General features: G+C 33.0%; 3 protein-coding genes across 3 annotated transcripts; all 3 read right to left on the minus strand.

The window, feature by feature from the left end:
- Positions 1–5,973: 5,973 nt before the first annotated feature.
- On the minus strand, positions 5,974–9,456 carry LOC107485990 (uncharacterized). The gene is made up of 4 exons (XM_052260701.1): positions 9,060–9,456; positions 7,748–8,965; positions 6,682–7,634; positions 5,974–6,624 (listed from the first exon to the last, which is right to left on the minus strand). The coding sequence occupies exons 1-4, from the start codon at positions 9,454–9,456 to the stop codon at positions 5,974–5,976; spliced, it is 3,219 nt and encodes a 1,072-aa protein (XP_052116661.1).
- Positions 9,457–13,418: 3,962 nt separating this feature from the next.
- Positions 13,419–14,848, minus strand: LOC110280586 (uncharacterized). Its single transcript, XM_052260702.1, has 5 exons — positions 14,588–14,848; positions 14,299–14,453; positions 14,067–14,178; positions 13,696–14,001; positions 13,419–13,589 (listed from the first exon to the last, which is right to left on the minus strand). The coding sequence occupies exons 1-5, from the start codon at positions 14,717–14,719 to the stop codon at positions 13,419–13,421; spliced, it is 876 nt and encodes a 291-aa protein (XP_052116662.1). The 5' UTR covers positions 14,720–14,848.
- LOC127746704 (uncharacterized) lies at positions 14,754–16,705 on the minus strand. Its single transcript, XM_052260703.1, has 6 exons — positions 16,256–16,705; positions 15,405–15,672; positions 15,222–15,318; positions 15,001–15,122; positions 14,823–14,907; positions 14,754–14,766 (listed from the first exon to the last, which is right to left on the minus strand). The coding sequence occupies exons 1-6, from the start codon at positions 16,256–16,258 to the stop codon at positions 14,754–14,756; spliced, it is 588 nt and encodes a 195-aa protein (XP_052116663.1). The 5' UTR covers positions 16,259–16,705.
- Between the last annotated feature and the right edge of the window lie 6,102 nt (positions 16,706–22,807).

Here is a 22,807-nt window from a genome sequence, read left to right on the forward strand (position 1 = left end):
TATCCAAAAAGGTGGAGCATCTTGTCTTTATCAGTTGCACAACCTCACGATCTTTGAGAACAAATATATTGTTGCCATTTGCATGAGAAGCTACAATCTTCAAGCAGAATCTTGAAAACCAAGAAAAAACAAGGAAATTTTGAGTTAACATGAAATGATAATCAGTTAGCAAAACAGAACAAAACTAAAGAACAAAACACCTTGGGACAGCATCAATGCATTGAAGCTGACATAGATCACATGATAAAATTTGTTTATTAGCTGACACAAGAGAACCACATAAACAAGTTGAGAACCACCACTTATGATTCTTGAAAACAGATGATATAGTTCCAAGAATGAAAACAAAACCACCCTGCCAGCAAAGAAAAAATTAATACAGCATTTCAAATTTCAAATAATTTACAAAACTATCAATTACTGACTTTTTAGCAAAAAATGTAAGAAGAATAACAAAAAGAAATAACCAACAGATTTTATAAGAAATGAGGCAAAAAAAACATACATTCTCAACATCAGAATAACAGCGATTAGGTGAAATAAGATCAGTAATAATATCTTCAATAGTTTCTGATTGAATAGAATTATCACAAACTACTTGAGTCTTGTAATCTTCCCCAATTCCATACTGCAAACAGGCATCGTAGATTGGTGGAAAAATCGGATCATGAAGCCTTGCCTGGGATAATTTGGTTAGAATAAGCATCGAATCCATTGATTCAGAAAAAAGAAAAATGAATGAACATGTTGTAACATAGAGTGAGAAATCATACATTCATATAATCATCACTTGTAGCTGGTTCAGAATTATCACTAAACACATTTACAATTTTAAAGGACCCGAAGTAATCTGGATCAACCACAGGAAGAATTTCAACCTTGAAAACTTTATGCTCTCCAACAACATCACCAAACATTTGTGGAGAATATGACCGACAGACCTTGAGAGTTCAGTATAAAAGAGTCAATAAACTTGAAAAAAAAATATATAATAAGTATTAAATGAGGTTCAATATGAAGGAGTTGATACTGCAAGCACACTAGGATCAAGAGGGAATTCTTCGTCTATCCTGAGAAATGCTTCAGAACAGGTTTTTCCAAATAGTTTTGTTGCCGCATTATCAAGCAGAACAAACAAAACATCACACCCAGCATGGTGAATCTTTACCCGAATCCTATACCTAACACAATTAACAACCAAGAATGATAACTAAAACCAATAAATTAAAGCTGCTTAACAACACATAGAATGACACATAAGAGAAAACCAACCAAAAATCCAAAAGATTCAGAATTAATGCATTGAATAGTAGAGTTACATATGAACCTTACTTGAGCATAACATGTTCAACACATGAACAACAAGCATCACAAAGGTAGAGATCCTCATGGTCAACAACAGGATGACCACATACACATGAGTAGTACCACCAATCTGGTTCATCCATAACTTCCTTAATTGTCCCCATTACAAAGTAATGAGCATCCTGTAAAATTAAAAAAACAATTATATAAACACAAACACACATCTTTAAGAAATTAAAGTTTAAGTATTAAATGCAGAGTTTGCCAATCTAAAATAGTACCCTGTTATCTACATCAAGATCTTGAATACTACTGATCTCTTTGGGATTGAAATAATCACCATCAACTTTAGAAGTTAAGTATCCAAGGTCATTGGTCACAAGTCTTGAGAATCCATAACTGGCTACACTAAATCTACATAAAAGACACAATAACTAATATTCATAACACAAAACATATACATGAATACCAACTAAATAACCAAAGCAGCTTGTAGATCTACAAAACTCTTATCAAAACTAACCTGCTTAGGAACTCAACAGACTCAGGAATGTCTGGATTAATGAATAATCTAGAGATATTGATCACATTCTGTAGAATTACTCCACCTGCATTAAAGAATACTACTCTATTAGCCTCAAACCATATTAAGCTGAAAACATCAGATTTCAGAAAAGTAAATATTAGAGTAAAAATTCCCTGAATATGCCTGAAACTAACCTTCAATTGCTTTGATTTTAAAGGACTCAAGGACAATCAGTGGAGATCTTGGATATTTTTGTAAGTTTTCATATTCCAAGAGATCACAAGCATTTCCAAACACATTGCATTGGACCTTTTTCCTAGAGAAATAACTCTCAAAAGATCAAAAGGATGTAACTATATATTTATTGTTATAAACATAAAGCCTGGAACACAAACAAAAAAAAATTGAATGCATAGAACATAGAACATAACTACTGATATAGGAGAAACTCAAAGACATATTACCCATGACTAAAAACTTCTAGCACAACTGCTTTGATGAGCTTCCCATATGATGCTACATCTCTTTCCTTTCGAACACCAGTAATGATCCCAACAAAGTCTAATAATTAAATTGAAATATATACAATTTTGAATCAGAAAGCACACTTGCTAAAACAGAATACTATGATACTAAAAGAGTAGAGCAAGAAACTTGTACAAACCAATAAGGAAATTGTGGTCCTTTGTCATTTGATCAATTTCATCTATTGATGTAAAACACAACCCGGAATGAGTTATCCTTGGAGACACCACAGAAACAATAGAGGTCTTGTATTGGAACAAAAGCCTGAACCGATGTTTGGTAACTCTGTTCAAACCACTGTTTGGCAAAACTGTAAAATTGGTTATCAAATACAGATCACCTTCATTTAGAGACACAGCAAACTTTGATATAAGCTCATCTCTAATGGTAGCTTGGATCTTGTGTAACTGCAATTAAAAAAAATGGTTATTATTTTGAATTTATTAACAAATTTCAGTATACGAACAGCATACTAACAATTCATAAAAAAATTAAAACAAGAAAAACATATCAGTTTGCAACAAAGAATAAAAATTCCCTTCAACATAACTAAAAAAAAAATGAAAAGAGCATAGTAACAATTCTTAAAAAATTTAAAACAACAAAAACATATCAGTTTGCAACAAAGAATAAAAATTCCCTTCAGCATATTTAAAAAAAATGAAAACTGGCAACAACTTAAGAAAACCCTAAAATAAAATAAAACTGATTTAAGGAAACCCTAAAATAAAATAAAACTGACCTTCTCATCCATTAAGACCATATGCAACAGATTTTGAGAAGGATCCAAAGCAGTATTCTTCTGGTACCACAACTTCACAACTTTAACATGCACCTTCCATGATTCCCTCCAGGGAGTGATTTTCTCCACCAAATCAACAGGATTATTCATTCCCAACATATATAGAACAAGAACACCAAAAGAAGAAAATATAAAGAGAGGTTTTCAGAACCAATAAGAGAAGATAAACACAGGAGTTGGAGTTATAAACTCCCAAAGTTAACAAACACTAAAGCTTACAATGAAAGCTTCACATATGGGACAGAGATAGACTAATAGGCATATATAGACTGATATCCCTACACACATCATTTAGGACGATATCACAAGTAACCAAATACTGATAGGAAAAGAGCAAAAACAATGTGGGAAGAGACATGTTACAAATTAGCAAGTACCTACCACATATTGCTGATTTGACAATTCACAATAAAGCAAGAACAGAATTTCAGGAGTCAAGTATACCTAACACTACAGTAAACTTCAGTCCAATAGAAGTAAGAACATCATATAAATTATACTCAGCAAAACCCCCAAGAAAAAATTTATTTTCCCGAAACACGAAACCCACAAACATATGACAGAACCGTTGATTTGAAAAAAAAAAGTAACAATCACCATGATTAGATCAGAAACCAAACAACTAAAAAACTAAACGATGCATAAGAAAAACAGTAACAATTATCAGGAAAAAAGGAATTGAAACTGGAGAAGGAAACCCTAACGCTTCAAAAGGAGGAGAATAGAATCTAGACGAAATATACCTCTTGAATCCCGGTGCCGACATCTCGTCTACCAAACATATAGCCCCAGTTTCAAACAGCCTTGGAATCAAATCAAATTCAGTGCCCTCCACATCCATCTTCACCACCACAAAATCATTCTTTGAAACAGTATTTTTCAACCAAACAGCAAAATCAAAACCTTTTATCTTCAAAGTTATCCACGGTTTCAGTGGCTCCATAGGAATCAAAGGCTCAGCATTTTTAACTAAATCATGCTTATACTCTGGAACAGAATACTTGTCACTTGAATCATCTTCACCACCCCCAAAATAATCAACTTTTACTAATTTATGAACAGCATCAACATCATAAAACTCTTTCTTCAAAGCAATTTCCCGTATTTGAGGCATTGAAGAATCAAACCCTTTGATATAACGCGATTTCACTAATACGAAGCAAGAATCAAACAAATCAAGGAACGAATTGAAGCTGTAAGTGTCATTAGGGTTTACCAAATGGAACACCGCGAACCCTTCTGGTTTTAGCGTGCGGCTGACCTCCGTGGCGAACTCCGCCGGAAACGGCCACCTCTCCAGCGAGCCCTCACCTAAGAAAATGAAGTCAAAGCGACCTCTCCGCCTTCCTAGAGATTCCGTCAGTGCTCTTGACACCAATCTCTCTCATCGTGAAAATGTCGCGTCCCGTTGGAGTTTCATGGTCATGGCCTCGCTGGAGTCTTTGGACGCCAAAGAAGCCGACAAAACCGAAGTGGCTGGCGCCGCTGCCGCCGCCGTAGATGAGCTTCCTCGTTCAAAGAAGGCAGGACCGAAGGTCACTTGGGGATGCTAACCCCGGGAGTGGGAGGGTTATTTTGGTATTTCAAAAAATAAGAATGAAAGAGAATTAGAGATTTAGGAAAAAGTTAGAGAATCTTTAATTTAGGAATAGAATATTCTGTTAAATCTAACTGTTTGGTCACGGTAAGGGAATATTCCGTTAAATCTAACTGTTTGGTCACGGTAGGGACCTAATTGAAAAAAAAAATTTGTGTAGGGATCCAATTAAAAGAAAAAAAAGTATAGGGACTTAATTGAAAATTTCGTGAAACTATAGGGACTAACAGAGTAATTAAACCTATTTTAAATGAGCAGAACAATTATCTATTTATACAATATCCCGCATTTATATAGACCATTTGATTACATTATATAGAAATCAAAGGATAATATAAAAAAAGAACACAGATGAACCATAATAAATGCATAACATTTTATTACATAATTAAATACTTTAAATCTGAATATTCTAATACAAAATATTTCCTAATATATAAAATTTGTACCAATTTTAACATTGAAATAATACTAAAATGGCGTAAAATTATTTTGCACTAAAATAAAAGATTTAAAATATTAAAAATGAAATTAGAATTTGACCTAATTATTAAAACGAAAACAATAATAAAAAAAATAGAAGAGAGAAAGCACAAAGAAATTTTTTCCTAACAAAATATATAATTAGATTATAATTGAATATTTTTAAAACCACATAATGAAATACATTTTTCATATCTTTTTCATATCAAATAAAATAACTGTATTTAAAAAATAGCTTTTCCAAATAAAAAAAAACGAAATATGAACATATAAATCATCAAATTTATCCAAAAAAGCACAATTATCTACTTATACAGTATCACATAATTATAAATACAATATATATTATGCAATTTAAACCAGTTATTCCGATACTAATGATTAATCGCGTGAAATTTATTGATTCAGAGTACTCTTTCTTTTTTTTCTTTTAAATACAGTATATATTATGCAATTTATTTATTTATATATTTATTGGTAACGTATACTTCTTTTTCTCCAACTAATATATTCTATATTTATAAAAGGTATGAATACTTTTCCTTCACAACATCATTTAACTTTTTTTTAATAGAAACTAATGGTTCATAAACAATAATGCATCTAGTGCACACGAAATGCTTGAGACAATTTTAAAAATACCCCAAAGAAGATGTCCCTCTACAAAGAACATATACACAAAATCAAAACTATAAATTACACAGTTAAAACTGAATCATATAACAAAAAAATACATTATATCTTATCAAAAACTTCCTTAAATACAACGTTTTCAGTCTTGGCAGCATCAACTAATCCCTCATCACAAAGTAAAATCTTAAGACCATTTCTATTCCTAACTCGGGAAAGAGCTACATAAAGCTGACCGTGAGAAACCACAGGACGACGCAAGAACAAACCGACTGTTGATAATGTCTGACCCTGACTTTTGTTGATTGTCATTGCAAACGACAAAGAAACCGGAAATTGACGACGTTGGAATTTAAACGGTATAACCGTATCACTAGGAATCATATTCATTCTAGTGATAAAAACTTTATCCCCAACATTGCTACCAGAAACAATATCGGCACCAATCACATTTGTCCCTAGATCTCGCACGACAAGTCGAGTCCCATTACACAAACCCCCAGCCGGATCAATATTCCTCAACAAAATAATAGGCACGCCTATTTTCAACTTCAACAAATGATTAGGTAGACCAGAACACCTAATCTGATTCAAGAATTCAACAGTTATCCAATCAACATCAACATCAGAATAAGCATCGCTACCACATATCGAATCAGCACTGAGGTAACTTTTCTCCTCACCGGGCAACAGGTCAACTATATAATTGTTTATCTCTTCAACATTCTCGACAATCGGAGCCAATATTGCCCTATCCTGGAAAAAGCTTGGATCACGAAAATTCTAAACCAAATTCGGATAGATTGTATTTACAATATCTTCCACTGGATTTTCCAAGACAGGAATGATTAGATCAGAAGGAATATCAACAAAAAGTTTATCGTTGACCACTGCTCCACATCGACCTTCACCGATTTGAAGTATCCAATCTGAAAACGACCTTAACTCCTGAGCAGTTGATTGTTCCGATCCGGTTGCTAACCTCATATTTGTTGTCAATCGCAGAACTTCGCAGTATTTCCAAATGATAGAAGAATTTATGGAAGCCATCACAATCTCAGCACGCGAACCTTTTGGAATAACTGGCAACACCTGCCTGAAATCACCACCCAGAACAACCACCTTGCCACCAAAAGGTAAATCTTTATTCCTATCAGAGACCGAAACCATTATATCCCGCAACGTCCTATCGAGCGCTTCAAATGCTAATTTGTTAGTCATCGGTGCCTCATCCCAAATAATCAAATCGGCCAACCAAAATACCTCAGCTTTTGGACTGTCATTCTTAATCCGACAAACAGTGTCTTCAGTCAGATCAACAGGAATATTGAACATAGAATGAGCCGTCTTACCACCAGGTAACAACAGAGAAGCAATACCACTAGAAGCAACATTGATAACAATCTTTTTCTCAGATCGCAATCTAGCTGACAAAACTCTGTATAAAAAAGTTTTTCCAGTGCCACCAAACCCGTACACAAAAAAGAACCCATCCTTCTTATTCGAAACACAGTCAATAATTTTATCGTAGACCACCCTCTGTTCTTCATTTAACTTGGAGACATTTGCATCGTGCTCACGAGTCAAAGAAACAGTATCATACTGCAACTCACGCAACAGCATCAAATTGCTAAATTGAGAGACTAAAGAGTTATTAGGAACGGGCATGCCAGCATAATTTCTCAATGATTTTCCATTACTCTGCAATAGTCTCTCAACTTCCAACAAACAAAATGTCTGTAACTCGTCTTGACTCATAGTAAGATCTACGTTCAACAATAATTAATAAATATTAGCACCATAATATAACTTCTCTACTGTGTGGATGCGTGTGTGCCTACCTATCTTGTAATAAATTCAGAACAAACAAAAATCTTACCAGGATATCGCAGCTCGTGTCTTCTACGGTAAAGAATATCATCAGACAAATAAGTCCAAGTTTGCTCCCAAACTAATAGAGGTCTTCCCATGGAACCAGATAACAGCAACATCACAAAAAGCCTCCTTAGATGCGCAGCCGACGCTAACTCAGCAACTTCCTTAATAGCAGAAACATACTCATTATCATCTATCAAGAATCCCATGGCGGAACATGCCTCTTGAAATGTATCATATGTAACACCATTCACGGTTCTTATACTACGAAAGCTAGTACAACCTCTCTGGACATTCAAAAGCATCCGCATGTAGAAAAGTTCACCAGATGAAGGATGAGCAAAACTCAATCTTCCAATTGAAAATCCCCTTTGTCTTGGCTTCCACTCCCTACTCCTCAAACAATAGACAAATTTGCCTGGATATTCAACATATGTTAAAGACCGCCCCTCTGGGAACCGCCTGTTGGCCATCATCCAACCCATAAACATCGTCAGCAAATCTTTGTTCCGCAAATAAACATGAGTACTGATATCAGCATCATCGAATACAACATGTTGCTGGTTGGGCAAATGAAAAGTCAACCTCTGTACCGACGGCCATCTTTGATGAATATCATAAGCAAAAATTCTCCACATGGATTCAGACGGTGACAAATAACGACAATCATAATACTGTTTGATCTCATCAACCACTTGAGAAGATTGACCAACATCATATCTCTCTCCAACAGTTGCGGTCACCCGATCTGGACCCTTGTTAACATATTTAAATAGATACTTGATAACGTTTGACTTGTTACAGAACTCGAGATTTATGTGAGCTTGGTATTTCATTAACAATAGTGGATTATAGGGCACAACAAATCTATTGTCGATATCGACATCATTGATCTTCACTGTGACACCCATATTACGACGTCTATATATTGGATAGCCATCTTCATCAAAGCTCGTTTGGTCAACAAATTTTTTCGGATAAAATTTTGAGCACTTACCATCTTTCATGCAAGGAGAACTCGGTCTAAGTCGACCACAGGGACCATGGATCATGTACTTGGTGACAACATTATAAAGAGATGGAAATTTCTGTGGATTGGGTAGCTCGGCACAGATGAATTCATCAACAATTTCAACACTTTGTAAGTTGCTTTCCGCATTAAGCCACAGTAGCATGTGTGCATGCGGTAGACCCCTTTTTTGAAACTCAATAGTATACATACCTAAAATATACAAAAAACATTCTGAATAAGCCAAACAACTACATCCCAAACACGACTAACAGAAATTGAAATCCTAACCAAGAAAAGAACTTACCTGCATTAAGTGGACCAAAAAACACACCTTCCTTGAGATCATTAAGGAGGCACTTCAACTTGGCATGAAAGACACGACAAGAGATATCAGGATGATCAGCGATAGGAATTCGCTCTCGCTTCGTGAACTGCTGAAATTCAAGCCAATTTGGATTACATGTAATAGTGAAGAATAAATCTGGATAGCCAAAATGTTTACAAATTGCCATGGCATCCTGATAACCGTTAAACATATAACGTCTACCACCAGTAAAGAAGGAAGGCAAAATGATTCGTGTCCCAATTGAAGAAGCCTCATCATCGCCACGACGCATAGCCTCCTCTATTCCTTGAAGGACTTCTCCTCTAATTGTACTTTGCTTCATTCTAATCTCATACAACCTCTGCGACTCAATCATCGTGAAACAATCAACAACAAATTGTTGAAACAACCGCCTAGACTTGTGAATAATTCCATCTTTGTGCTCCCTAATCTGGAGACGAAAACATATGAATTCCCTGAGGGAAACTCTTGTTCTCCTTCCAGGAACATATCTAGGCTGTTCACTTCAATAACCAATGTTCAGCTGATAACCATCCTCGCCATATGGAAACAACAGAGGATACTGTAAGGGCCAATACAGAGCATGAGTTTCATATATACATTGCAATCGACCACCAGTAAATCGAACAATAATGTCACGACCATGGTCTGACGAATCAAAATCTCCAACAATCAAAGCAGCAACTTCATCGCAAGAGGGAGCACTGTACATTCTTCGATCAACGTTCCGTTGCGAATACAACTTCAATGAGAAAATCTCAGATGGATGACACTCATATAATTCTCTAACTCTTCGAAAAGACTGTGCTATGACATTATGAGTATCGATCATTTGCAACAACTCAGTTATCAATTCTTTATCTATCTCAGATGTTTGCCTAAAACAAATATATATCAACCACAAAATATATTTAAAACCCACACAAAATACAATTGTAACATATTTTGATATATAATTATTAGCAAAAAATGACTAATAGCATGTTATAAATGAAACAAAACACAGTATAACTATGAAGTCACAGCTATAAACCTATTTTCCAATACAGATAACACTAAAACATCAGGAAAATACAACAAAAAGGCTAAACAATAATGTTTCAAACACACATACCCAAAGATTTGCTGCCTATGCATTATCTCATGCTGAGTGTCGTATACGTATAACTGTGCAAATTTGGGCTTCTCACCAGCAACTGGGAGCAAACTTCCAATCCGATGATAATTTTGACCACTTATTATAAACTGTGGTGGACCCCTCCCATCATTCACAGAATCCATTACCTTACCGCCAAGAGACGTGAAGGCAAACATACTGTTATAAGATCGAATATTTTTTTGGAAATACAAACTCTTGCTATCATGTCCATTGATCAAATCATATAACAGATCTGGGGGCTTTTGAAGATAAGGTAACTGGATTTTTCCCTTTGAGCAACAAGCAGTAAAAATAGGACGATTAACTGTAGACTCTCTTTCAACACGTTCTAATAACCAGAAACACGCGCCACAAATTGAACATTCATAGTTAGGGTCACCAACATCAAGGCAACCTGGTACATATAAAATTGAGAAAAATATACACAACAATAAAAGAACCTCATCTGAATTATATGACACGAAATAGATTCAACACAACATGAATAAACCATTAGTATAAAGATATTATATAGACTAAATACTTGACTCATTTGAATCTTGTGAGGACAATATATCACAAAACACTATTTTTATTTTACAGTTACTGAATAACATCTCACGACATAATCACAGTCAGATATTTTAACAATAAATAAATAAACAGTCTATTTTACTATTCTTCAATAATATATGATTTAAGAAAGAGAGCATACCTTGTATCTCACTTTGCAAGAACAGAGGATGATCAATAACAGAACCAACTTGACTGAATGAATTTATCGAAGGATCATATATTTCTGATTGGTCTATATCATCCATTTTGATTTAAAATAAGACAAAGTTATGCAAAGATATATTCAACAACCAAATATAGAAAAGAAAATATTCATGTAATAAAAATTCAATTAATTATTTAAGAATGAACATGTAAGGTAAACATTACAAATATAATAAAGTATGAAAATGAACAAAACAATTTCCCATATATTGTTTTTAACTTGAATTCAGTCATTGCACAATTTTTTCTCTTAATTCGCTACCAAGCCTTTCTTTTTTTCTGACTTCAATCCATGCATGACAGTATTTATTGTAAATAGATCGCGATACAATTGACCAAATCACTATCAACAAAGGGATAATTGAAGAAGCTGAAAAAAAAAACAAATTTTGACAAAAAGAACTAAAAAAAATAATTATATGGAACAGAGAGAAGATTTGCAAAAATTAAAAGAATGGACAAATTAATTAAACATTTTTTTTAATGTAAAACTACTAATTATGACATAAAACTATAGCTATAAGAATCAGACCAGACCTGTCGGTTCAGCCTATTAAACCGACGAACCATTCGAACCGATAGTATAACCAGATCAAGTTTAGGTTTGAACCGAAAAAGGATGTGAACCGCTTAAAACCGGCCAGTTTTCCAAAAAGCGAACAAAACCAACTAAAACCTTCAATAACCAAAAAGGAAGTAGTCCTTATGTATGTTTGAAAGAACTATATAAATTAAACATATCTACTGATCTAAACAATTCAATAAAGAATTTTACAATGATATTAATTATATTTACTACATACAACAGATGGTCAGGCTTACAGTAGCTAATCTAATTACCTTCAATGACTGTGAGCTTTGAATCAACTATTAGGTACTTCAATAACTTTCAACCATGTAAACAAGAACTAAACAATTTCACGATTACATTACCTAATTTAATAAAAACTTATCACAATTTACGGTTATTAAAATTACCTTACATCACGTTTAATTATACAAAATATTAATTGAGTTGTCAAATTAAAAAGAGACTCAGTACAAAAGTCTAGACATATGTTTAATTAGTAACTCTCTGGCCTACTAATAGTTAAAATAACCCTTTTGGGTTTAAAAGCATAAAAAAAACAATAATAAATGACTTAAATACATTTGCTATTACATATAAACCAAAGAAACTTAAAACATAATTTAACATAAAAGAATCAAAATGGGATAAAATACTTAAATATATTATTATACCTGACAAAGTCAAATGTGAACTCTGATTAACATTCTGGGACACGTCAAATAAATTTTCTAAAACATAAGAAGAAATAAAGACATTGAAAACATATAAAAAAATAGATTATTAGAAACAAAAAGATTAAATACAAAAATATAAAGAGAGCAATAAAAATTACCCATATAATCATTCAAAGAGAAAACAGGCACCGAGGAATCAAGGACCTCTAAAGCATTACAAAAGAAAACAAAAAAATTACAAACAATCGCATATATATCAAATCAGTAAAAATTGGAGTATAAACCACTAAAAAATATCATGAATCTCAATCCAAAACTAACCTCTCGCATTTCGATGATGAGTTTGTGTTCGCTTTCTTTTTAAACAATTTCGCCTATACTCTCTAGCACGAACTGAGTTATGAGACATCTTTGTTACTCAAACTAAACAGAAAAAAAGGTTGAAATCTGAAAAGCAAGGAGTAAACCTAATTCATTGAAAAGAGAGATGCACACACTTAAGTTTCTATAAGCAACAAATGGAAAAAAAATAACCAAAAAAAGGGGAAGGAGTAGGGGAATGAATCGGGGCAAAATATTTGAAACACACCAACAAAAAACTGATACAACCATGCACACCTTTGATAAGAGACAAAATGAAGGAAAATAAACCTTTATAACTAACACTAATAACTAAGGGGCATCAACATTAACATGAAAAGCAAAAATTGTACAACGGTAAACAAATAAACAAATACAAAAGAAGAACTGCTGCATTTCATTAAAATTCGACTGATAGTGATCAAAACAAATACATATGGCTGTCTCCCCTATGATAAGAAGGATTCCAACATCTGGCTACATATTATAGTATGTAACCTAAAGAGTCATCAACATTGAAAATGTGTCCAATCCCTAGCAAAGTCACTATTACAAAAAGGAGGAGTTCAGAATAGACATACTTGGCACATTACACGAGCAATCACAAAAGCAAAACCCCTATATCTAACAATGCTATTTGTTGGACACAATCCAAAAAAGTCAAATCAAAATACCATCAAGCCAGCATGATTACATGTCCATCTATTTGGAACCACAAGCCTTCCTAAATACTTATAGATAAACTATATAAGACACCTACACCTAGACACATCAGCTCAATTCCACACCTTCAATCAAACTCCATTAACCTTAGCAACCTTCAACCCACGCCCATCTGCATCAACAGCAACCTCTTCAAACTGAGGATTCAAATTTCTCTTACTCTTGGAGGTGACAACATGATTTTCATGGGTAAGCTTCTCTCCATTTTGGGAAGGTGCTTCAAGAACATGGGACAACAGCTCCTATGAGAAAGAAATTGAAAAAACATATGAATCTCACTGAAGAATGCAAAATACAATTAGAAACAACACACATAAGAATGAGGAATAAAATATTATACATCAGCACCTGAGTTTCTTTTTCCGTTGAGCTAAGCAATATATCGATTTCAACAGAAAGATCATCACTAAGAGTATCATTGCTGGGAGTTTTCTCTTCCTTTCCATGCTCACCATCAATTAAGCCAACAAATTCAGTCCCCACAGAAATAACAGGCTGTTTTTCAGCCAAAAAATCTATAAGAACTGGGGATTTACACAACATCCCAGCACAATCACCAGCATCTTTCTCAGTTTTGATAAAACTATCAGAAGACTCCTTCTTAATACCAACATCAGCTTTTCCAGCAGGAACAGATTTGTGTAAGTCATGCTCCTATTCATATGCAATAAGAGTTTAAATACGTAACGATCATAACAGAAATTGACAACAGCATGAACCTCAGTAAACAAGTCAGCACATGATTTCTTAAGCAAATAGGAAGCCTCACGATCAAAGAGAAGGAAAATACCCTCCCCAGTATGATCTTCAACTGTCACTTTAATTTTAAATCTGGAGAGAGAAGAACAAAGGGGGAAGACAATCATTCAAATACATAATACCAAGAAACCTTATTTTTATAAACAGTCCACTCTACAAAATGAGAACACATTTTTCAATAAAAATTCTGACCTTGGAGTAACATTAGTGATGTGCTTCAAACAAAAATCACAGTAATAGGCACCATTTTGAGGATAGATACCCTTTCCACACACACAAGCAGAATACCACCAACCTCCATCCTCAACAATACCTTGGATTGCACCAAAAATGATAAAAGAACCCTCCTATTCAATGGGCATTTCAAAGTTAATTAACAACATGAATGAAAAAATAGATCTGGAAATCCTTGTTTGATTTTCTTTTTCGCTCATTTGTGTATAAAACAAACAGAAACACAACTAACTCAAAAGAAGACAACCTGATTGTTATCTTGAAGCTCTTCAATAGTGCACTTTCTAGTTAGACGCATGAAGTCATCTTCCAAGGAGAGAACCTTACCCTCATTTGCAATAAACAGTGGCTGGGTACCACTGCCACCTTGCTCAATCATACTAAAAGAAAATTAATGCAAATATTTGTAATTGTTACTCCAGATTCCTAGTAAAAAAAAAAATACAATAAACATAAACATCAACAAAAGAAAGCATGCTAACCTCTGCCTAAATTCAACAACTTCAGGAATATCAAGATTAAATAACATTTGAGTGGCATACATCACATTTTGAAGACCTACTTGACCTACACAGAAACAAAGAAAGAGTCTAGCAAAACTTTCTTGGAGACAACACCTACAGCAGCCATGAGATGTGCAGAAAAAAAAAAGCAACATACCCCGAAAGAACTTGACTTTTGCAAGTTGAATAACTACAACAGGCTGCTCCACATACCCAGAGGCAAGGAAATGATTTACTTGATTAACATAATCCCCAAACAATGCACATCTCACTGTAAGACTGAAACTCAAAAGATCACAAAGAATCAAACAGAAAACAAGCAAAAAAGATATTTAAAAGATAAAGAGAAAGCAGCAGAAAATAACTCAATGAACATACTCTTTTGAAGTTAATTCCAATGCAATCATTTTCACAATTTTTCCCTCTCTTGCATATTCTTTCTCTTCTCCAACTGAAGTTAAAAGTCCAATGACATCTATTCCAAATAAACACAACCTATTAACTATTAAAAGGATTTGTTTAAAAAACTTAAATAACAGAACAGCAGCAAGATATACACACCAACTAAAAAATCATAATCTTGGGTCATGTTCAGCAGCTCAGAAAAAGGAAACATGTTGAAACAAGTCTTAGGGATAACATCTTCATCAACAGCTACAACAGTGGTTCGGTGAAGGAAAACCAATTTGAATTCATGGGAAGTTGCTCTATAACTACCATGATTTGACACAACACTAAAATATGCCATTCTATAAACTTGTCCTTCAACTATATGATCCCTAAACCTATTAAGGAGTGGTTTCTTGACAGTAGCTTGAATTTTTCCACACTATAAATGGAACAAAACAACAAATCAGATTAATGAAACACATAATTTTAATTTGAAAACTTAAAAAACAGCAAGTAAGACCGTATTTAAAAGAGAAACTAATAGGGGCTAACATGTTCATCAAGGAGAATCATCTCCATTGAGTTAGGAACCTCATGGTTACCAAAAGAGGGTACAACCCAAAGCCTTAGAACCCTAACTTTCAGCCTCAAAGCCTCTCTAGGAGGATGCATCTTAGAAATCATATCAAATGGTGGAGGCATTGCAGTAAAAAGAAAGGAGATAAAGAGACTTGATGAAATATATGTAAATGTAAACACTTTAAATCTGAATTAATTTCAGGTTACGAACAATCACAACAAATCAGAATGTTTGTGCATTCAATGTGCTTCACCAACCATCCTTTTATAGAAAAAATCCAGGATACAATCTCACCTTTTTGAATTCAAATCAAATTGAGGAGGGAAATGCAGGGTAGTGGAGTTGAATAACCAAATTTTTCATTTAATGAGAAAGAATAAATGAATGAATTGATATCAATCACATCACCACTAACCAAATAGGTTACATAGAAAGCACATACCATGTTGTAGGCATTCCCACATTCTCATCCCCGTTTAATGGAAGATAGACAACTAATGATAGCACCAAAAGCTGAAACAACACAAAAACAGGAAAAAGTAGTGATAATTTCGAGAAACAATAAAATAGGCAGTCACCAACTACAATCAACAATGACTCTAATGATGGCAATTAGAGTTGGTAAATGTCTTAGGTAGGGATACATTGGAAAAAGTAGCTAAATGGGAACAAAAGTATAAACAAACATGAATAAAAATCTGTCAATCACATCAACTTTTTTCTCTGTGTAATGACACGCGGTAGTTAGATCCACAATAACATGAACCAATTCTACTTGCACAAGAGCATTCTTTTCTTAATGAACCTCTTAAGTTCAGCACAAGGAGGTATCCAACAGCTGAGATATCAAACACATTTAACACAATCAAGAGAAAAATGTAATCAAATTCATTTGAACTTAAAAAGAAATAAAAAAACAACAGGATAAACATCAATATTTGTGATTCACATCACCACTAATAGAATAGATTAGTTACGAAACCCATTCTTTCATAATGATGGAGACAATCCACATGCAACCAGTAACACAAATACCAGAGTATCCCATATTTTTTTCTGTAATTATCAGTAGAAAATAGGCATCGAAAAAATTGTGAAAATCAGTTAAACTTTGGGGCAGTTCTAGTAACACAAATACTAAGGTGATACCATCTTAGTCTAAGAAAGCCACTTCCTCTGTGAATCACATCTCAAATTCAGCAGAAAGATTGCATGTCTTTTCAAGAGCTGAAACACAAAACAATTTTTATATAAATAAATAATTAAAAAAATATACAATGAATTTGAATTGAAGTTCCAAATCTTTCATTCAATCAGGAAAAAGCTATTAATCAATTCATATCTATCACATCACCACTCACCAAATAGGTTAGATAGAAAGCCCATACCTTGATAGGCACTCCCACATTATCATCTCCATTCAATGGCATTGAGACAATTAATCATAGGAGCAAAACCTGAACCAACAAAAAAAACAGTAAAAAAAAACCAACCTTTCAAGAAATCAAGAAATAGGGTTGACAAATTGAGATATGAGACCACAACTACTACAGTAAACATACAGCTCATAACACCATAGGGAAGGCAGTAATCATATACCAGAAACAATGATTCCACTAATGACAATCAGAATTGGTATAAATTGGTTAGATAAGGATACTTTCAAAACACTATACAGAAACATGAGTAAAAATCGGTCAATGACATAAACATTCATGCAAGGGATGAAATTGAAACCTCATACCTTGATAATGATTCACAAATTTCGAATTATCAAATGAAAAATATACACCACAACCTTATTATGTATCCATACCACATTTTCACGCGAATACTACATCAAACATACATAATGGGACATGTTTCTATATACAAAAAACAGTTTAAAAACAAAAGGGATTTGTTCAACAAACAGGAACTAAAAAATTTAAAAACATATTCATGAAAAAAACAAAACACCTGCAACAAACAATATAACAGGTAACAAAATAAAGATCTGATAATGAGATAAAAATGAAACCTAACACGAACTCCCAAAAATTGTAACCAACAAGATAAACCCACAAAAGAATTGAATAACCAAATCTTTCATTTAATGAGAAAGAAGCTATGAACCAATTCAATTCAATCACATCACGTGTCACCAAATAGGTCAAACAGAAAGCCCATACCCTGTTAGCCTTTCCCACATTCTCATCAACATTCAATAGCACATAGACAACTAATGATAGGAGCAAAAGCTGAACCAACACAAAAACAGGAAAAATAACTGAACCTTTGGAAAAATCTAAAAATAGGGGAAAAAAATGACATATTACACCTCACGTACTACAATCCAGCTACATGTCACTAGACCACATGGAAGGCACTCACCAACTACCCCAAACAATAATTCTAGCGATAGCAATAAGAGTTGGTAAATCTATTAGGTAGGGATACATTCAAAGCAGCAGACAAAACGGAACAAAAGCATAGAGCAACATGAATAAAAATCAGTCAATCACATCAACATTCATGAAAAGGATGAGACTGAAACCTCATACCTTGATAATGATTCCAAAATTTCCAATTTCCAATAAAAAATATATAACAGAACCTTATTAGGTGTAGAGAACACAGTTTCATGGGAAGACGAACTGCTGGATACTTTCTTCTTTGGCTAAACACATGTGCTAGTTAGAAAAAGAACACCATGAAGCCATTTTACTGACACAAGGGCATTCTTTTCTGAATTAACCTCTTAACTTGGGGCCAAGGATGTGTATATCCATCCAACAGCTGAAATATAAACAGATTTAACACAATCAACATAATTTTTACATAAATAATAAAAAAAAAACTGACAATGAAGTTGACTTGAGATAAATAATCTTTCTTTCAATGAGGAAAATGCTATGAATCAATTCATATCAATCACATCAATAGTCAACAAATGGGTTAAATAGAAAGCCCATACCTTGATAGGCGGCATTCCCACATTCTGATATCCTTGAAATGACACACAGACAACTAATAATAGGATCAAAACAAGAACCAACACAAAGAAACTGAAAAGAAGTGAAACTTTCAATAAATGAAGAAAATCGATTCATATCAATCACATCAATAGTCACCATATGGGTTAAATAGAAAGCCCATAACTTGATAGGCACTCCCACATTATCATCTCCATTCAATGGCATAGAGACAACTAATAATAGGAGCAAAACATGAACCAACACAAAAGCACAGAAAACAAGTGAAACTTTCAATAAATAAAAAAATACGGACCAGAAACTGACATATGAGAGCATACCAACTACAATACATCTACACGCCAGAGGGAACCCATTAATCAAGTACCCAAACAATCATTCTACTGATGACTATAACAGTTGGCAAATATGTTAGGTAAAGATATATTGAAAACAGCAGATGGGTTGAAAAAAAAAGTATATAGAAACATGAGTTAAAATCTATCAATGACATCAACATGCAAGAAAACCATGAGATTGAATGTACAGAAACTAAAAAATTAAAAATATATTAATAAAAACAGAACAGCCATGCTACAAAGAAATGAACAGGTAACAAAAGAACATCTGACAATGAATTCAAAATGAAAGTTAACAGCAAATCCCAAAAAATGTAACCAAGTACATGAACCCACAAAAAGAAAACAATATCAGAAACCGAATTTGAAATTAGAAATTTCACAAACCCTACACACAACATGTGCCTAAAACATGGAACAGATACCCAATCACAAATTGGAACATTAGGAATTTCACAAACCCTAGATAAGAAAATGTCCCTTACCCATATAACAGATACCAGTAATCATCAGAATTTGCAAAATTAGGGATTTCAGATACCATAGACAATAAAACCAGTGTAAATCGCGGATCAAAATTTGAAAGAGAATTTGCAAAATTAGGGATTTAAGAAACCATTCACAAAATCATCAATATTTGCAAAATTAGGGATTTCAGATACCATATACAATAAAATCAGTGTAAATCGCGGAACAAAATCTCAAAGATTAGGAATTTCACAAACCCTAAAAAATAAAATCTCGCTTAGACATTGAACAGAAACCGGAAAAGATCAAAATTTGCACAATTAGAGATTTCAGAAACAATAGACAATAAAACCTGGTTCAATCGCGGAACAGATACCAAAATCCATCACAGGGATCTGAGATATTGAATATGAGCGGAAAATTGGGAAATCCGGAAACCGGATGAACGGCGAGGAACAAACTCCCAGGAGAACACGGCTCCTAGAAACCGTATGGTACGGAACACGGAACGAAACTTGGAGACGAGAGCAAAGCTCCTAGGGTTGAAAGAAATCATTACCTACCGAAACAGATCCATCAAGAACGAAGCTTGCCTCAGCGATTCGGTGAAAAGTATGGGAGGTTGCGTGAGAGAAGAGCACAAATGGATACGTGACGACTGGTGTCAGAGCAGCACATGTACCGTCGGAAAAACGGGGCCAGCTGGAGGAGGTGCCACGGTCGAAGCAGCACATGCACCGTCGGAAAAACGGGGCCAGGTGGAGGAGGTGCCACGGTGGAAGGGACCGTCCACCTCGGAGTGGAACCGGCGTGAGTCGCGGGGAGCTCTCCAGCTCGGAAACGAAACCACGCGTATCTAGTGTTTAATGATAGATTAAGATTCACTAATTTAATTTTTTTTATTTTTAATATAAGCATTAGAAATAAATAAAATTTTTATAACTAAATGTAGTGTAACAAAATATATATAATATTAATTAGTTCTTAAAAAATTCTAAAAAAATAGTTTCTTTTATTTTAGTAAAATAATTATTTATTAAAGTAGACAAATTAATTATTTTCTTCTCATATACAATTTTTTTAAGACATAAAAGTAATTAATTAGGACATTGGTTAAGATAATTAAAGTCACTATTTCATTAAATTTTTAATTTAAAGAAAAATCTTAGTTAATTTAGGTATAGAAATTTCGAATTTAAAAACATTGATTAAAATTATGTTGAATTTTGATTTATTTGATTCTCATTTAAATTAATCACTACATAAGTTAAAGTTCTATTTTGAACTTATATTCGAGCTTTAATATGATTTTTAAAGTTTCAATTTACTTAGTTTGATTTTTTAACTTAGGTATTCGTGACTCATATTAGGGTTTTAAGTGTTTAGTTAAAAAAATAAGGTAAAAAAATTTCAATTGTCACATCAAACAGTCGCTAGAATGTATAATATAGCAGTCGTTAGTCCATTTCAGCATGTCGTTAACGATTTTGTGAGACAGTGACAAAAATAAGATTAGGAACAAATGTGAGTCATAACTATTAAGTTGGGAGACTAAATTGAGTAAATCAAAATTTTTGAATTAGATTGAAACATAGTTGTTAGAACCGAACCAGTGATCGAACCGGTCAAGTTACTGGTTCACTGGTTGGACCGATAAAACCGGTCTCACGTAAATATAAAATATTAAATAATTAAAAACTTAAAATTAAAATTTGAAATACATATTTTCACTAACATTTTATGAAGAATCAAGTCTCAACTTCTAAAAATAACTAATATAAAAAAAACCATAAAATTTTAATACTGCAATAGTATCTTATTTTGACACAATAAAAAAAATAATTAATTCACAAAGCCTATCATCTAACTATAATATCAGTAAATTTTGATACTAATATCAAAACAAATAACCTTAATCACAATACTAGCAATAAAATAGATCAAGTAAATTAATAAATTTTTAGTGAAATTTATATTTATATTAATAATGGTATATAATTAAAATATAATTAATTTTAAAATAAAAAAAAAACAAAAATTAAATTAAATTAGATATTTATCTATACTATATAATTAGTATTTGTCAAATATAATATTTAGAAGTGCAATGACTAAGTGGCAAGTAGAGGTTGTTTTTGCTCCAAGGTTCTTGGTTCGAGATTTTGTAGAGACATTTTAAAAAAAATTTCAAGTATAGACCAGTTCGGTTAGACCGGTTTGCACCAGTTCTTACCGGTTCACGCTGGCTTTATTCCTTAAACGGTCTAAGGAGTAAACCGAACCGGACCAGGATCCGATTCTAGTCCAGTTCACTAATTTTTTGGTCGAACCAGCTGATCCAGTTTGATTTTTATAACTATGGATTGAAATATGAACATAATTTTAGAGACCAACAAGTATTATCTCTTTGTTGACAATTAAGTTGTTTTAATAGTAATTAAGATCTAATAATGGTTTATAATAAAAGAAGCATTCTTTTGCAATACTGAACCTATAGTAGTAGTTAGGGGTGTTCATAGATTAGATCATATCCATATAAATCTACAGTATTTATCCGTATCTGATCTGTAATTTGAGGATGTGATCTGATCTGTAATTAGATAGGATCGAATCGGATCTACACTCTAATCAGATAGAAGTAAATATATTTAAAAAAGTAAGCAAAAAAATTATTGACTTTTTTTATAAAAATAATTTTTTTTAATATTTTTTATTTTATGGATATATTTGATATCTGATCCAAACATAACAAGTGCGAATATCGAATTTGATCTAATGAGTTTAGTGCGGATTGGATCGAAATTTCAGCCATATCCCATCTGTAAACACCCCTAACAATAATAACTAAAAAATTATAATGATTATATTTTTAACTAAGAGGAAGTGCAAAAAAAAAGTACTAAATACAAGAATATTAATCAAATATTAAAAAAAAATTTACTTTAAAATAGTTGGACTTTTTTTGCTCATATATATATATATATATATATTGTTTTATATATTACACAAATATAAACGTTTTTTTCTATGATCTTAAGAAAGATTTTGTAAGTCCCTAATCTTGTTATTGATTTTTGTAGTGTTATTCCTCATATTATCAATTTGATTCATATATAATTCGGATAATAAATTATTTGGTGACATACTTTCTTTTTTAATGTGATATACTTATTTATTTATTTATTTATTTATTTATTTATTATTATTATTATT

This window comes from Arachis duranensis, chromosome 4 (assembly GCF_000817695.3).
Source record: "Arachis duranensis cultivar V14167 chromosome 4, aradu.V14167.gnm2.J7QH, whole genome shotgun sequence".
Classification (NCBI taxonomy): Eukaryota; Viridiplantae; Streptophyta; class Magnoliopsida; order Fabales; family Fabaceae; genus Arachis; species Arachis duranensis.

Excerpts from the sequence above, each read along its gene's own strand:
- LOC110280586 (XM_052260702.1), bottom strand. The coding sequence starts at position 14,719 with ATGATTGAGCAAGGTGGCAGTGGTACCCAGCCACTGTTTATTGCAAAT. Across the intron at positions 14,179-14,298 it reads ATCACTAATGTTACTCCAAG|ATTTAAAATTAAAGTGACAG; the intron begins GTCAGAATTTTT and ends TTCTCTCTCCAG. Across the intron at positions 14,002-14,066 it reads GTGCTGACTTGTTTACTGAG|GAGCATGACTTACACAAATC; the intron begins GTTCATGCTGTT and ends GCATATGAATAG.
- LOC107485990 (XM_052260701.1), bottom strand. The coding sequence starts at position 9,456 with ATGATTGAGTCGCAGAGGTTGTATGAGATTAGAATGAAGCAAAGTACA. Across the intron at positions 8,966-9,059 it reads TTTTGGTCCACTTAATGCAG|GTATGTATACTATTGAGTTT; the intron begins GTAAGTTCTTTT and ends TGTATATTTTAG. Across the intron at positions 6,625-6,681 it reads AAAATCCAGTGGAAGATATT|GATAGGGCAATATTGGCTCC; the intron begins GTAAATACAATC and ends AGCTTTTTCCAG.
- LOC127746704 (XM_052260703.1), bottom strand. Across the intron at positions 15,319-15,404 it reads AGATTATGATTTTTTAGTTG|ATGTCATTGGACTTTTAACT; the intron begins GTGTGTATATCT and ends TATTTGGAATAG. Across the intron at positions 14,908-15,000 it reads AAAAGTCAAGTTCTTTCGGG|GTCAAGTAGGTCTTCAAAAT; the intron begins GTATGTTGCTTT and ends GTTTCTGTGTAG.